The 14,891-nt window shown below is 41.7% G+C and overlaps 1 protein-coding gene across 1 annotated transcript; it reads left to right on the forward strand.

The window, feature by feature from the left end:
* Nucleotides 1-3,267: 3,267 nt before the first annotated feature.
* LOC122002153 (polygalacturonase-like) lies at nt 3,268-5,302 on the forward strand. The gene is made up of 9 exons (XM_042557243.1): nt 3,268-3,507; nt 3,599-3,730; nt 3,811-3,975; nt 4,051-4,071; nt 4,151-4,358; nt 4,467-4,548; nt 4,644-4,752; nt 4,841-4,957; nt 5,036-5,302. The coding sequence occupies exons 1-9, from the start codon at nt 3,268-3,270 to the stop codon at nt 5,246-5,248; spliced, it is 1,287 nt and encodes a 428-aa protein (XP_042413177.1). The 3' UTR covers nt 5,249-5,302.
* The last annotated feature ends 9,589 nt before the right edge of the window (nt 5,303-14,891 follow it).

Here is a 14,891-nt window from a genome sequence, read left to right on the forward strand (position 1 = left end):
CATTGCTTCTTCACTCTTGCTCGGCGCGCCGATGATCTTTTTGATTTTCGAGCCCGTAGCCAAACTGCTTTCTTTTCTCTTCTCCCTCCTCCTAGCGCTAATTGGAAGAAAAAGTTCTTTTTTCTACGATTTCCAGAGGAAACAGACTGGCCCATGCATTGGCAACCTGAGCTGCCTCTGACTCCGACGCTGGACGAATTCCACATGGATCTCCCCTATGCTGCGGCCGCTACTCGAATGGAGGATTGGCGTTTGAATCTGACGAGATTGTTGTCTGAAGACCTACTTTCTTTTTTCAGGCTGAGCCATTCTACCTCCGAGACACCGCGCTCCTTAGGTAAGTTCGTGTTGAGTGCCTTCTTTCTGATTACTTTCCCTATAAGAATGACTTCTCGTGGCGGCGCCTTCAGCTGAGGCCTTGCGACGTGCGTTAGAGGTTCTGCCTCTGCCTCTTGACGACGTGAAAATACTGTGGCGCGGTCGGGCAATTTTGGCTAGGAGGCTACTCCCCCATCACGGATCCGCTTCACTCGGGGCAGCGGCTCAGCCTGCTCCCAGCCCTGCCTCACACGCTGCTTCCCCTCCGCCTGCCGCCTCGAGCCGAGGTCGGGGTTGTGATCCAACCGGCCGTCTAGCCAGGCGCGTCTTCCGAGGAGCCCACCGGGCCTCCGGACGTGGTCGTGCAGCTCTTCATCGCGCAGGTCTAAGTTCCTCCGGCCGGGGCGCCATAGACAGGGCTGCGGCAGCCTCTTCATAGGGCTGGCCTCACTCTGATGATTCTGACTCTGATAACCAGCCCCTGCTTTACAGACGGCGCCGAAGAGCACGTCCGACTTCATCAACGTTTGATTCTGTTCCTTATACTACCACATTGCCCCTTGCTGCCGTCGTGACTGGCTATGACATCACTTCCCTCTTCATTTTTGCTTCCTTCATCCGGCAGCCTCTCCCAACCCCTACAGGGGACGACCTGTTGCTTCCTCTTTGAGCCCCTGTCGGAGGCAGGAGCTGGCTCTCTGGATACTTTGGGCGCCAAGCGAGGTCATGAAACCGTTCCTTGTTTTTCAGAGGCGGCTTGCTTCCTGACCTCCTTGAAGAGCTCGTACTCCCTCGCGGTCATGGTGACGTTAATCCTCCTGCTGGAACTTCGACCAGAGTCCTCCATCTTCACGCTCCGGATCAGGCTATTGTGCTTCCCACAGACAACGCCAAATTTGATCCCGTCCGGAGGCTGAGTCGGACGGGGGGCTGGTCGAGGTGTCCCGATGGTTGACGGAAGGTCGTAGAAGATGATTCGGCTCCCACGGGTGGCTGACGCTGCTACAGGACCCTGCACACACTCAGACAATCTCCCCCTTCACGTTAGAGACCGAAACCCAGGGAAAAAGTCCCCGGATCAGGCCCTCCGACGCTCAAGTCAGGTCCTTTTTCCCCAGAAAGAACAGAGAGAAGAAGAAGGAAAACAGTTGTGGAAAAAAAAAGTGACGAGAGAGTGTGTGCGCGTACCTGCATACGAGGGATTTCTCGCCTTTTATGCCTCCCCTTTTTGGAACCTGCCATCCTGTCAGAAAACGTTAGACGCTGGGCTTTGTCGCCTCGTTCCGGACACCTGTCGTGCTGCTATTTGTCGTGCAAGCATCTTTCTGTTTAGGAACCTCCGCCTTCGCACATGAGTTTTGTCTTGTAGTGGGAGACAGCTGGCAGGCTACTACTGGTTAGGAGGGCATCTTTTCGTTTTAGGAACCTCCGCTTTTGCCCGCATTGTTGATATGTAATGACTCTCCTTGACGGACCGTTGAGATTCTCCGCACCCGTGCTACTTAGCTCTTCCGAACCATTGTGTCCTGCACCGGCCTGCACCCATGGTTCGCATTTCCGGGCCTCCAACTCGCAGACCTGCAGCCCTAGCTGTCGAGACACAGCTACGCTGATCTTCAACCTGCATCCTGCGCTTTGTATTTCCTGGCCCTCAACTGCGGGTCTGTAGTTCGAGTTGCCTCTGCTTAGCTCTGCCGATCCCGACTTGCATCCTGCGCTTTGTACTTCCCGGCCCTGAACTGCAGGTCTATAGCTCGGGCTGCTTCTGATCAGCTCTACCGCTTCCGACCCATTGGCCTATACTTCCAGTTCTTTGAATCACAGGCCTGTAGCTCGGACTTCCTCTGGACAGCCCTACCGATGCCAACCCGTGACGTGTGCCTCCAATCCTCTGAATCACAGGCCTGTAGCTCGGACTTCCTCTGGACAACCCTGCCGATGCCGACCCGTGACTTGTGTTCCGCCTGACGTCTTCCCTCGTCTTCCGACTGCTTTGCCCCCTTGATCGACCAGCCTACCTGACCTCTGACTATCACACCTGCTTGCCTTTAACCGCCCCGTCAGCCTGTCCATTGACTGCCGCATCACCTTGACTATTGACCACCACGTCCTCTTGACTTTTGACCGCCATATGGCCTTGACTCTTCTAACTCTTTCCTCATGGGCTCCTCCATTAGCAACCGTATCATCTACAATAGTGTTAAAAATAAGGAACAATATACATTATAGTAGTTAATTAGTAACCGCTACACGTGGTGCTACCAATTGATAACTGTTATAATAATATTAAAATAAAAGATATTTTGAAGATATAATATCTGATAGATATATCCTTTTGATATTTATTTTTTTTATAAAGGACGTGCTTATAGTTTTTGCATTGTTGGATTTTCTAATAGCAAATCCATCATCATTTCATCTGACATGATCGTAATCCAAAATTGACAAATTCTTAGGTACTTTTTTAATATATGTTCCATCACAATTCACCTAAACCGTCTGTTCATCTGAGTACTCTGGCTATATATCGAAAAGACGTAAATATTCTTTACATATAATTAATATATTAGCTAGTATTTAAGAGCAGTGAACTTAATTAAGATGATAAAAGGGAGCTTAACTCGAGATAATTAATCCAAATCTTAACTTTTGCTTCCTCAAGATATATAGTGTTGGTTAGTATAGTCCTATAACCAAGAAGATGGCAAACACGCATATGGTTGTAATTAAGATTTCAAATTGTCCACTTATTATTTTTACAATAATTCATGATTAAGGAGTGATTTATATCTTCAAGCAATGTCATTCTCACTCATCTATAAATATGCCCAACACACACCACGGCCATTCCCACACCTATCCATGCATTTCAACTAATTAATTAATTAGAAGAAGATCATCACACTTGTTAGTTATAGTAATTCCTTTGTCAAATTAAACTAAATGATGATGCCGTCCCTTGCACATAAATTAGCATGCCTCATACTTTGCATTCTCTTGCTGAGCAAATTGCACCGCTGCTTTGGAGAAGAAGAGGCAGCCAGAAGTGTCTTGCTCGAGGGTGATCAAGCTGCAATCCCTTTGCATGACTTGCGGAGTGCTTATGCCAAATTATATCAGCTTCTTGCAGGCTTGAAGGTTCAAGCTCAGGAGGTGATCAATATCGATGCCTACGGTGCCAATTCTCAGGTATACATGCAATTAATTAATTAGCTGTTTAGTTTTTGGCATGCATGATGCATGAACCCTAATTCTGTGTATCTATCTATATATCATTCAGGGATATCAGAAGGCCTGGAACGCAGTTTGCTCTTCTTCCACTCCAGCCATTTTGACGGTTCCAGAAAAGAAGAATTATGTTCTTCAGCCGATCACCTTCTCAGGCCCTTGCAAATCTAGTGTCACTGTCATGGTGAGTTAGTTCTTCATCTCATTTAATTAATTAATTAATCAGTATTTTTCTCTACTTAATTAATTCCTTTATATATATAGATCAAAGGATCTGTGGAAGCTCCGGTCGACCGGTCGCTCTGGGCTGGCAAGAGATACTGGATAATGTTCAGTGGTGTTGACAACCTTTTAGTCGGAGGCGGCGGAGTGATCAACGGCAATGGCAACGTCTGGTGGCAAAACTCCTGCAAGATTAAAAAGTCTTCAGTAAGATTTTCTTTTTTGATAATTTTGATCTATACGATAACAACATAATTAGCTACTAATTGTTTTGTTTCTCAGCCTTGCGTGGACGCACCCACGGTAAGTAAAACTTCTGATGAGGGAAATAATTAATTAACAATATCTGATTTTCTGTATTATGCGTTTTTAATATTGGAAGGCGTTGACTTTTAACGGCTGCAAGAACTTGAGGGTAGAGAATCTAAGGATTCAAAATAGTCAACAAATCCACGTGTCGTTCCAAAGCTGCAGCGACGTCGACGTATCCCATCTTTCGATCACTGCTCCAGGAACAAGTCCGAACACCGATGGGATTCACGTCACAGAAACACTGAGCATAACCATCTCCGATTCCGTCATTGCAACTGGTAATTAGTCATTTAGTTTATTTCTTAATCATCATCATCATCATCCAGAAATATTGAAAATTATGTTTGATTATATAAATATATTTTTCCTTGGAATTAATTAACAAGGTGACGACTGCATATCGATCGTGAGTGGGTCTGCTAACGTGATGGCCAAAAACATAGTTTGCGGACCTGGCCATGGAATCAGGTAATTAATTCATTAATTAAGTTTGAACAAAGAATTGCTATCATAAAATTCGCATCTAATCATGTGTTTTTTCTCTAATGATCGATTAATTGAAGCATCGGAAGCCTTGGAGGTGGGAATTCCCAGGATCGCGTTTCTGATGTGACTGTGGACACTGCCCGTCTCAGTGGCACCACCAATGGAGTCCGGATCAAGACGTGGCAAGTAAGAACTAATTAATACCATAGGATTAATTACAAGTTAAAAAATTTAGATTATTTATCATTTTGTTTTTGTTTGTTTCTAATCGTAGGGAGGTAGTGGATATGCAAAGAACATAGTGTTCAAGAACATAGTCATGCAAAACGTCAAGAATCCTATAATCATTGACCAGAACTACTGTGACTCGAATAAGCCATGCCATGAACAGGTTTTTTAATCTCTTCTTATATTTGGTTGCTACATTACAAGGCCATGCATGACTAGCTCGTAATTAATGACATTGTAGGGATCAGCTGTGGAAGTAGGGAATGTGCTGTACAAGAACATAACAGGAACTAGTGCTTCAGAGGATGCTATAGCCCTGAGCTGCAGCAAGGCAACTCCATGCCATGGCATAGTGTTGCAAGATATCAACTTAGGTCATTCCACACAAAGCTCCTGTGAGAATGCAAAATGGAGCAAATTAGGAAGTGTTGTGCCTTCTCCTTGCACCAACTAGCTAGTCACTAAACTGTGTGCTTACTGATTAATTAATTACTTATATGGCAGATAAATAAATGCAAACTTGATGTATTATTCAAGATATATATGTGATGTTACCAATAGTGAACAGACAGGTCTAAGTCTGCTCTAAATGACTGTTAATCATGTTTCATGTAGCCTTTTATTGAACAAAATGATAATTCATATTCTGAACTTCCAGATCATGTTTCAAGTATCTTGCATAAAGAAAAGAAGAAAAATTAATTAAAAGAACACGTGGAGCATCATTGATCTTCATAACTATTCATCGAGGAAGAGGAGAAGGGACTGCTTACAGAACTATCGATTGTGTTCATCGTCTAAGATAGTCACCCTGCAGATTCCCCCACCGTGTAGCTCGCTCCCTAAGACCTAAACACGCCGGCGGCAAGCGCCGCCACCACCAGCTTCATCTCCACTTCGCTTTGCAAGGCAGAGTCCGAGAGAGAGAGAGAGAGAGAGAGAAGGATGGTTGGTACTCTGGTTGGTGTAGTGATTAATGACAACTGAGAATGCAGCGGCACAATTCATGATGCTACATCAAATCGTACCTTAATATCTACGTTATTTTATCAGGAATTAACGACGTGAATGATTTTTATTTCTTGTGTTTTTTTGTTTGGTTTAAACTATCAATAATGCTTTCACTGTTTAACACATTTGATGATGTCTGAAAAATGAGAAAAATGGTGTGTTAGCTAATTTGATGTTGACCGTGAGAAAATGAAGATCATGATGATATGGATAAACAGAAGCTTTGAGAAAAAAATAAAAAAGATATAACAGAATAATTCAAATACTAATATGATTTGATTTGGTAATTTGATCCGGTCAATTTGGATAATTTTGTTATATCTCTTTTATAAAAGAGATATAACAGAATTATTAGAATAATCCAAATACTAATATTATTTGATTTGGTAATTTGATCCGATCAATTTGGATAATTCTGTTATATCTTTTTTAGAAAACGTTAATTATCGGGTTAGACGGGGTCTTTGGTATATGTATTCTAATGTTCAACTCAGAACAATGACCTTATAGAGAAGAAAATGAACACTAGTATAATAATATTGATGTGTGTGTACCTCTCAATGTAACATATCTACTCTTTTCTATATCGCCTCTAATAACCTTCGTAATAATAGGTGGTAGAGAATGTCTAGTGCTAAAATATGTCGGATGATAGAGTATGTACTGTTGGTGCAGCGAAACCGGCAAGAGGGGGGTGAATTGCCTACAAATAAAAAGTATACCCTCCTCAAACTTTCAACTCTGAGATAAAACAACAGGAATAATAAAATGACTAACAGAAAAGAAAAGAGACGACTCAGCGGTTTTGACTTGGTTAAAACCAAGAAGGTTGTTAATCCAAGGCGGTTGAATAGACGCACTAGTAGAGTCTCATTCTCTGAAGGCGGATAAGACTTTTACACAATTGGAAAGCACAGAAGTTGCTAAGAAATGAAAGTACAGAGTTAATTTCGAATAGTTGTTCGAGACCCCTTTATATAGGGGGTTCCAGAACTTATCAGATCACCTGATCTTCGGGATCAGATTTTGACTCGAGAGGGATCGGTCGACCGATCCCCAGGTTCGGTCGATCGAACCTGCGTACTTGGCCAGCCTTCCGTCTAGATGTAGTCTGTGTGGATCGAGCCATTGTTCGGTCGACCGATCCCATTGTTCGGTCGACCGATCAGCCAACAGTCCTTCCCTGAGCTGGCCCAATCAGAATGCTTGATTGAGTCTTCTGTTTTATCTATGGTTCGATCGACCGATCAGAGTGTAACGACCACCCTTCTTACTACTACTACTACTCTCTAAGAGTGACCGTTACTTATCTACTACTCTACTTAACCGGTTTATTAAAAATCTCTAGGAAAACCCTACCGAAAAATTTCGGCAGAGTCTCCCCTGTACCGGTGACCATTTTCCATAATACAAGCATAATATACTCAGCCACAGGCGGCTGGAAATATATCTCAATCAACCACGCAGTTTAATAAGAAATGAAAACTAACCACAACCACGCAGTTTAATAATTCAAATCATGGAGATAATGAAAAACCGAAAACATACTTCTTACTACATAATTTTCTTAGCACATTAATAAGAAATTAAACTAAACAAATTCTTAAACTAAATGAGTTCTTTAGCTAAGTCCCAAGGACCTCCATAGTCCACACATCACACACTCCTCTTGCATCTCCTTGTCGCCTTCCTTCACTGTATCTTTTCTTTCCCTTTATCTGCAGTAGGAGGAAATGCAGTCTATAAGCATAAAGCTTAGTGAGCGCTATCTACTCACAAAAACTCGATATGCATGTATATAAATAAGAACATGCTAAATCTGAATGCTAACATATAAAACTACTCATGCTCATATATAGCAAAGGAAATCATGCTAACTGAAATACTAAACATGTATAGTTTATCATGCTCATAAACTAATAAAAGAAGCATACTAAACATGTAAAACTACTAAACATGTAAAGATACTAAACATGTAAAACTACTGAACATGTAAAACTACTAAACATGTAAAACTACTAAACATGTTAAGCTAAACATGTAAAGCTAAACATGTTCATAAGAATAAAACTATAACAGCATGCTGAAAGCAAATAAAACTAAACATGCTGAATAATCTAATAGCAAGAAACAAATAAAACTACTACTGAATGCTTCAAACAACAAGAAACTAAACTTTCTAATTCTAAACATATTTGAAGCTTGTTTCATTTGTTTCAAAACTTATACTTTAATACTTCAAAATAATAATAAACTTCTTTTGGGCCCAGCATTGCGCGCACTCTTAATAAGAATCGAGGTAGCTAATCCCGAAACTACTAAGATACTTCTAGGCCTTGTGCCTAGGGGCATCTTGGAGCCCATCCCTTGGACCTTGTGTCCGGTACATGCCCTTTAAAAGTAAAATACTTTCTTTTCTTCTATAACTTCTTTATACTTGCCCTTACTTGGCATTTAAGCAAACACCTTGTGTGCGCTTTTGATATTCAATATTCTGGAATTGAAATCAAGTCTAAACCTTAGTTTTCATTGCTTATAGTTCTTAAAGACAGAAACTCATGCTTAGGTAAAAGCAAAGATACTAATAATTGCATGCTCAAGATATTCAAATAGCAAAAGAGACTAGAAAGTATCACCGTGCACATCTAATGGCAAAGGGAACTGATCATGCTTAATTATTAGCAAATGGAAAATTTCTCATGCTTTACTAACAGCAAGGAAAAAGTACTAAACTGTAATACTCATTATATATGGACTGCCCCTGTTAATGAATTGCAAAGAGGAAAACACAAATCTGTAAGCTTAATGTACTGGACAATTTTGTTCCATGGCAGGGCAAATTGTAAGCTTTATTATAAAAGCCGAACTCCATAATTAAGAGGTTGTTCATGCTTGCTAAGTGGTAAATACAGAATTTCTAATTCACCCGGCAGTGCATACTTATTAAGCTATAAGCTCAAACAAAACTAAATCTTTTCATGATCGGTACCACAACAAGAAGACAAAAAGAATCAATTACTACGACATTTATTCCTCCTATCACGTGCTACAGCAGTGAAGAAGAAAAACAATTGCCACATACTAATCTAATTAATTCTTTCATTTTTTTCCAGTCCAACAAATTGAATTGTGATACCCTGTAGCAAGGAAAACTAATTACTGCTATTAAACATGTAACTCGTTTTGCCCATTGCCCTAATCCATAAAATCACAGCATACAATTCCTCCCGGAATTTTTGAGGCACGGCAGGTTACCAAAAGGAGCTAAATGCTCCTCACACTTCTCCCTTAATTTCCTTCTCCATCTTCTTCCTTTCAACCTCACGGCAGAACCCTTTAACCCATCAATCCTCACAGAAATACAGAAATCCTTAGGCAGGTTACAACCAAAATGCAAAGGAAATCAATTCAGGTTCATGGCAGTAAATCCAAATACAACAGCAAGTTCCGAAACCAAACAAAAAGAGAAGATCAATATCGCGGAACCACTCCTACTGCAGGTGAGAAGCAACTCACCTCGCTGTTCTTGGACTTACAACCGAAAGGAAGAAGAAAAGCTCTAGGGTTTCGGTCAACTCAAGTCTTCCGGCTCCTCTTCGTCCGCCTACGTGTGCTCTTCGTCGAGAGATGCTCGGATCCAAGAAGAGCTTGCGAAATCTCCCTCCGGCGGCCGTCGGAGAGCAGCCTTAGGTCTCCTGCCGTTTTTCGCCCGTGGGTTTGTCGCCGTCACGCAGCCGAGAAGAGAGGGGTTGAGAAAATGTTGATTTTCCGAAAAGAAACCTAAATTCCTTTTCTTATACTAGGGTTTAAACCGAACTATACCTTAAATATAATCCGTTCTTTCCCTAATTAACAAAAACTCGCCGGCACAGCTGGTCAACCGGCTTTTAACCTTAGCAAGGGGTCTCGGCTTCAATCCCTCAGCTGCGCACTTTTTTCCAATTTATTCCCTAATCATTAACTAGGCTATAAACTTAATTCTCACCATATAAGGTTAACAAAACCGTGTAGCTCAGCTGGTTGAGCCGGTTGTGCTTGGGTCAGAGGAGCTGGGTTCGAAACCTAGCTTCTATAACCTTTTTATTTATTTATTTATTTTTAACTTTCTTCTCTCGGTAAAAATACTAAACGGACTCCAAAATTTGCATAAAAATACTCTAAAAATTTCTAAAAATCTCTAGAATATTTTAAAAGTATTTCCAAATATTTTTATGGACTTTTAGATTTTGAAATAGGGGAAATTGGGTCGTTACAATTCCCCATACCTTATAAAAAGTTCATCCTCGAACTTAGAATAGCTCTGGATACTTCTGTCTCATACTGTCCTCCCGCTCCCAAGTGACTTCCTCGTGCTTCTGGTTCTGCCAGATAACCTTCACTAGTGACACTTCTTTATTTCTTAGTCTCTTGACTGCTCTGTCTACTATCTGTGTAGGTCTGTTCTCATAACTAAGATCCTCTTGGATCTGCACTGACTGAGGCTGAATGACTTGGCTTGGGTCATGGAGACACTTCTTTAGCATGGAGACATGAAATACGTTGTGTATTGCTGACATGTCTTGTGGTAAATCCAGCTTGAAAGCTACTTTCCCAATCCTTTCTGTGATCAGGTAAGGTCCTACATAACGAGGACTTAATTTTCCCTTCTTGCCAAATCTCATCACTCCCTTCATAGGAGCGACCTTGAGAAAGACTGAATCCCCTACTTGGAATTCAAGTGGCCTACGGCGTGTGTCAGCATAACTCTTTTGTCTACTCTGGGCAGTCTCAATTCTCTGTCTGATCTTCTGAATAGCCTGAGTAGTTTCATCTATCAGCTATGTCTGAATGCCCAGTTCTACTGCCATTTCTTTTCTCTCACCTGCTTCTTGCCAGCAAATGGGTGATCTGCACTTCCTGCCATACAATACCTCATAAGGAGCTATCTTGATGGTGGCCTGATAGCTGTTGTTGTAGGCGAATTCAGCTAAGCACAGGTACTTGCACCAACTTCCCTTGAAATCTAGTGCACAAGCTCTGAGCATATCTTCTAGAATCTGATTTACTCGCTCTATCTGTCCATCAATCTAAGGATGGAAGGCTGTGCTGAACTTAAGTTTGGTGCCTAGTGCATTCTGAACACACTCCCAAAAGTGAGAGGTGAAGCGCCCATCTCTATCAAAAACAATAAATTTAGGAACTCCGTGAAGTCTGATCACCTCTTTAACATACAGCTGTGCCAACTGCTCTATAGAGTGAGACACCCTGATGGCTAGAAAATGAGCAGACTTGGTCAATCTGTCCACTATCACCAATATCGCATCATATCCATTTGTGGTTCTTGGGAGACCTATTATGAAGTCCATGGATATGTTTTCCCACTTCCACTCTGGTATAGGAAGAGGCTGTAGAACTCCTCCTGGTCTCTGGTGTTCTGCTTTGACTCTCTGACATGTCAGGCAGGTACTGACATATTTAGCTACATCTCTTTTGAGTCCAAACCACCAGAATCTCTATTTCACGTCTTGATACATCTTGGTAGAACCAGGATGCATGGAATAAGGTGTACTATGAGCTTCTTCCAAAATTTTCTTTCTCAGCTCTTCATCATTGGGAACACAAAGGCGACTCCCCTGATAAAGAATTCCACTGTCTGATACTCGAAACTCCGAATTTCCTTTTTCCTGTATCCCTTGCTTGATCTTTTGGATGTCAGGATCTTCACTTTGCTTTCTCTGTATATCCTCAAGTAGGGTAGACTCTAAGGTCAATGCAGAGAGTTGCCCATAAATAATTTCAAGTCCGAAATCTGACAACTCCTTCTGTAGTGGCAGGGCTAATGATGACAAGGACATCAATGATGCACTGACTTTTCTGCTTAGTGCATCTGCCACTTTATTAGCTTTACCTGGGTGGTAGAGGATTTCACAGTCATAATCTTTGACCAACTCTAGCCACCTGCGATGTCTCATGTTTAAGTCCTTCTGAGTGAAAAAGTACTTAAGACTTTGATGATCTGTGAAGATTCTGCACTGGACTCCATACAAGTAGTGTCGCCAGAGTTTCAGTGCAAAGACCACAGCTACCAGCTCAAGATCATGAGTGGGGTAATTCTTCTCGTAGTCTTTGAGTTGCCTGGAAGCATAAATTATAACTTTTTCTTCTTGCATGAGTACAGCTCCTAGGCCCATCTTGGAAGCATCACTGTAGATGTCAAAACTCTTGTCACTTTCTGGAACAGTCAGAATAGGAGCACTGGTCAGTCTCTTCTTGAGCTCTTAGAAACTCTGCTCACATTTATCTGACCATTCAAACTTCTTGTTCTTCCTGGTGAGGGCTGTTAGTGGAGAGGTTATCCTGGAAAAGTCCTCCACGAATTTCCTGTAGTACCCAGCTAAATCAAGGAAGCTTCTGATCTCCCTGGCATTCTTGGGTCTCTTCCACTTGCTGACCGCTTCTACTTTGGCTGGATCCACTTGAATGCCTTATCTAGAAACGATGTGACCTAGAAACGCCACCTGTTCTAACCAGAATTCGCACTTTGAGAATTTAGCATAAAGCTGCTTTCGCTGAAGTGTCTGCAGTACTATCCTCAAGTGCGTGTCATGCTCCTATGGGGTTCTGGAATAGATTAGAATGTCGTCGATGAACACAATGACAAATTTGTCAAGGTATTCTCTGAACACTCTGTTCATTAGGTCCATGAAAACTGCAGGTGCATTAGTCACACCAAAAGGCATGACTACGAACTCGTAGTGTCCGTATCTGGTCCTGAAAGTCGTTCTGGGTATATCTCTTTCCTTCACTTTTAGCTGATGGTACCCAGAGTGCAGGTCTATCTTGGAGAACACTGTTGATCAAATAAGTCATCGATTCTGGGCAGTGGATACTTGTTCTTAATTGTCACTTGATTCAGAGCCCTATAATCTATGCACATCCGCATAGATCCATCCTTCTTCTTGACAAACAACACAGGAGCTCCCCAAGGTGAGTGACTAGGGTGGATGAAGCCTTTGTCAAGTAGCTCCTGAAGTTGCTCTTGTAACTCTTTTAGCTCTGCTGGAGACATGCGGTATGGAGCTTTTGAAATTGGACCGGTACCAGGAACCAGTTCAATCTCAAACTCCACTTCTCTGTTGGGAGGTAGTCCAGGTAGCTCTTCTGGGAATACCTCTGGATACTCACAGACTACCCCAACATCTTCCTGCTTGGGTCTTTCTTGTTATCCTTGTCCTTCCAGTTCTGATTACTTGATTAGGGTCTCTGTTTCCCCACTGTCTTATCTTCTATCTTGACTGGCTCGTGTTGCGTTTGTTGTGCCTTGTTGTTGTTCAGATAGTGCTCACTAATGCCCTGCTGACCAGCTCTTCACCAATCTATGGTCGGTGAGTTTCAATACTCACATTAGGTGTTATTTCTGGTCTCAGCGTTAGGAGACTCGTTCTTTCACTGTACTTACTAACTATAGGCAAAGGTGAGCTAGCCTGTTAAATCTTTTAACCGCTTCTTCTACTGGTAGGTCACCTGGTCTAAATTTTATAAACTCCTCATAATGTTTATTGGTGATCCGTTGGAGGAAGAACTCTTAGTAAAACTCTATCTCAAAGTCAACCCAGTTCATCTGGTTGACTGCTCTCTTACTCTTAACTCGCTCCCACTACATACAAGCATCTCCAGATAGGCAGAAAGAGGCACACTTAATGATATCAACCTTCTCGACTTCTGGTCAGTCAAGAAGCACCATTGTGCTCTCAAATGACTTGAACCAAGCCTGGGCATCCCAGGGCTCAGTCGTTCCTGAGAAGCTTTCTGGTTTCAGGTTCAGCCACTGGATGAGATATGCTTCTTGTCTTTTAGATGCTGTGGCGACTTCCAGGGCAGCTGATGGGACTTTAGTCACCACTGGGGTCTCCACATTAATGGTTGGGGGAGTGGGAGGAGCTGACTTCTGATTGGCCATTAGATTGGCAATCACTTGCTGCTGCTCGCTACTTGTCTCTGAAGTTGAGCAACAACTTCAGAGAGAATAGGCCCAGGGATTCTGGGCTCTTCGTTCTCCTGAACTTGGTTCTCAGTATGAACAGTACGGGGATGTTCTCTTCTTGCCATCTAAATATGCAAAGAAAGAGACTTGCTATCTTCTCTATCCTTCCTAACCAAACTTAGGTATATGAATAAAAGAGAAACAAACTTCTATCTTACTTAAGCACTTAAAAACAAATACTCTATACTGCAGTTAATAATAAGGAAAGCAGAATAAAGAAAGAATTTTAAATACTTTCTTACTTGGAGACGGCAAGGATGATGCTGATGTGTGTGTGATGCTGGAGAATGGGAACTGCTCTGATACCAACTGTAACGACCACCCTTCTTACTACTACTACTACTCTCTAAGAGTGACCGTTACTTATCTACTACTCTACTTAACCGGTTTATTAAAAATCTCTAGGAAAACCCTACTGAAAAATTTCGACAGAGTCTCCCCTGTACCGGTGACCATTTTCCATAATACAAGCATAATATACTCAGCCACAGGCGGCTGGAAATATATCTCAATCAACCACGCAGTTTAATAAGAAATGAAAACTAACCACAACCACGCAGTTTAATAATTCAAATCATGCATATAATGAAAAACCGAAAACATACTTCTTACTACATAATTTTCTTAGCACATTAATAAGAAATTAAACTAAACAAATTCTTAAACTAAATGAGTTCTTTAGCTAAGTCCCAAGGACCTCCATAGTCCACACATCACACACTCCTCTTGCATCTCCTTGTCGCCTTCCTTCACTGTATCTTTTCTTTCCCTTTATCTGCAGTAGGAGGAAATGCAGTCTATAAGCATAAAGCTTAGTGAGCGCTATCTACTCACAAAAACTCGATATGCATGTATATAAATAAGAACATGCTAAATCTGAATGCTAACATATAAAACTACTCATGCTCATATATAGCAAAGGAAATCATGCTAACTGAAATACTAAACATGTATAGTTTATCATGCTCATAAACTAATAAAAGAAGCATACTAAACATGTAAAACTACTAAACATGTAAAGATACTAAACATGTAAAACTACTGAACATGTAAAACTACTAAA

Source organism: Zingiber officinale, chromosome 1A (assembly GCF_018446385.1).
Source record: "Zingiber officinale cultivar Zhangliang chromosome 1A, Zo_v1.1, whole genome shotgun sequence".
NCBI lineage: Eukaryota > Viridiplantae > Streptophyta > Magnoliopsida > Zingiberales > Zingiberaceae > Zingiber > Zingiber officinale.